This window comes from Plasmopara halstedii, assembly GCF_900000015.1.
Source record: "Plasmopara halstedii genome assembly, contig: Scaffold_1211, whole genome shotgun sequence".
Lineage (NCBI taxonomy): Eukaryota > Oomycota > Peronosporomycetes > Peronosporales > Peronosporaceae > Plasmopara > Plasmopara halstedii.
The window spans coordinates 1314961-1317760 of NW_020188126.1; the positions used below are offsets into that span (position 1 = coordinate 1314961).

At 46.1% G+C, this 2800-nt stretch overlaps 1 protein-coding gene across 1 annotated transcript; it reads left to right on the forward strand.

Moving 5' to 3' along the window:
* On the forward strand, positions 1 to 387 carry PHALS_00917 (uncharacterized protein; the record flags this gene model as incomplete). Its single annotated transcript, XM_024730682.1, has 2 exons — positions 1 to 12; positions 88 to 387. 2 exons carry the CDS (start codon positions 1 to 3, stop codon positions 385 to 387), a joined length of 312 nt encoding a protein of 103 aa, XP_024580935.1.
* Positions 388 to 2800: the final 2413 nt, after the last annotated feature.

The window sequence follows — 2800 nt, forward strand, 5'->3', positions numbered from 1 at the left end:
ATGTCGGGTTGTGTATGAAGAACTCATTTTGGTTATCTATCAAGCTTTTTGGTTATGATCGCCCACTATTCTGTTTCTCCTGCTTAGCAACGCGTCGATGATTTCGTCGGTGGTTGTGTTGAGATCTCTATCACGCGCAACAGCGTGGGTTCTTCGTCATCGTTCTATGAGCAAAGCAAGCACACCACATTTTTACGATATTTGTACAAAGAGGTTCTGACATCAAAACGACAAGTATTATCGCACTTTATCTGGATCAATCTCTACGGGGTTGGCAATGCAAATCTGGTGTCTATTAAATACAGCAATCGACGATCAATTCATGAAAATACAAAAATTCTTTGGGGGAACGAAACACGAGATGTTGACGTTTTGGCCTCACGATAACTAGACACAATGCATCGTCGTCTCGCTCTGATTGGCCGTACGATGATAGCACAATCAGCGTTAAAAGGACCTAAAATTGTTGGTGTAGTGCCTGGAGTCGTACATCAGCCAATCTTGTGTATTGAGTGCATTCCAAGCACTTGTCCACACATCAGGGGGGGCAAACGCAAGCAAAAATGCCCAGAGGCTGCGGTGGCGACATACCTCTTTTGGAAGTGGTAAAGCACCATCTTCATCGAATATCTACGGGCAAGGGCGGCTCAAACCGATACCTCTTCTGTCCATCCTACTTTCGTCACGAAGCAGTAAAAGCAGCATTCAATGCAGAGTACACTCCACCAGGAGGGCCGGTTGAAAAGCAAAGGTTGATGCGCCAAAGTTAATGAACAGATGCTATGATGACAACAAGGATAGAAATCTATTAGTTGCTAAGGAGCTTTGCGAATTTTGCACGTGTTGCATCCGCGGTGGTATGAGCATTTGCGCCTTGTGAGCCCCTTTGGAGCAGCCGAAAAGTATAGCTTGTCGCGCTTCTGCTTAATTTGACAGCGTAAAAGATGTCAGTTTGGGACCGCTATTTGTAACGTGATCTCATCCTAGGTAATGTGTAAATTGAGCAATCTGAGCCTTGGATTAACTACTAGAAAACGAAACAAATAAAGCTGGTTCAAGCTCTGTTTACGAAACACCGATGATGAGATCATTTCTCGAATTTAGGCCCACACTGACATTGCTCCACGCTGTCTAAAATCTTTGATCTCACAGAAAGACTGAACAAAAAATTCGACACCTCATTTGTGTCACCACCGCAAAATATTTCTGTTTTTGACAGCTGCGCGTCATATATCTTTGCACGATGTACTTCATTATAAAAATATTCACGGGGCAGATTCAAGAAGATCAGAGCTGTCAGAGTATTTCTTTAGCAACAGCCAAGAGCTAGAAACACCAAGTCACAAGTTAACCTCTCGCATCGATGATCTGGAATGTATGGCGTACAGGCCAGCCACAACATATGACACACTGTTTCAACCCTCAGAAAGAAGGAAGTCCGACATTTATAAATGAAATGGCACTAGTGTGTGCACGTGTGAATTGCATCAGCGGATTAAATCTTTAGTCAATCTGCTGCGCTAGAAAAAAATGGTGATAGCCCAGAAAAGCATCATATCTATCATGGTCTTTTGAGGTTTTACCTGATAACTCCCGCATTCGACTGCTTGCAAACAGTCTTAGCGAGATAGATCCCCGCAGCCGTCGGTATCACCGTTCCCGGTGAGGTCCCCGCCAAGCTATTTCTTGACGAGGTTTTTGCCAGTATAACGTGCCGGTGGGCATTGTCAGATCGTGCCGTGATTATCGATGACGTATATGTGCCACTAGGCTCAGCCAATTGAAACTGCCGTTGTATGACTATTGATTAGGAGATCGACATAAACACTGTGGACACAGAGCTAGTGCAGTCGCTCGACTTCATCACGAGTGTTTTTTTTATGCAGATACGAAGTACTCGGAGGCAATCATGTCCACCGAAATATGAACAGACGGAACTAGAAACAGATTTCCTCCACCGCGCTTGCCGAATTAACCGCTGTGAAAGAGTACAATGCTCTCCCTCATTGAGGTTGTACTGAATAACGCAGTACATACTGGTTCACGCATGACTTTGACTCTTATAAATAGATTAGTCCCCCCCCTTCACGCCACCACCACGTGATTTGGTCGGTATTTTGCATATACTCTACTCTGTGCTATAAATTTAGCGACATTTACGGGGGTCTCATTAGAAACAATCGACTCTGGGTGTCCGTGTTGAGGAAAAACACGATCCACGAACAGCGTTGCTGTACCGACTTCGTCGATGGTGTCTAGCACCGCCGCCAAATGAGCCATCTTGCTCAACCGATTGAAGAATATCACGACACTCGTGTTGCCCGCCGAATCTTTCGGAAGGCTAAACACAAAGTCCAAGCTCATGGACTGCCAGCACCCAGGGGGTACCGGTAAGCTGGCCAGCGGCTCAGCCGCATTTGGAGAGGGTCCCACCGGTTGACACGTCTCACACGTGCGCACATAGGTGCTCGTCCATTTGAACATCCTGGGCCACCAATAGTGGTGACTCACAGAGTTGTACTTTTTCTCACGACCGAGATGGCCACTGAGTGGCGTGTCGTGAGCCTCATAGAGGATGCGGTATTTTAAATCCTCATCATTAGGAACCACAATTCGTGGTGAATCCGTTGAATCGGTGCTATAATATAGCAAACCGTCATTCAACGAATATCGGTGCAATCGTGCACGCAATCTTGATGACAATTTCCTGTCTGAGTTCCCAAACTCCTTGCTCCTTAGAGCCCGTAGCGACGCTACACACATCCCATCACCCGCATACGCGGTGCGGATCAAATCCGTC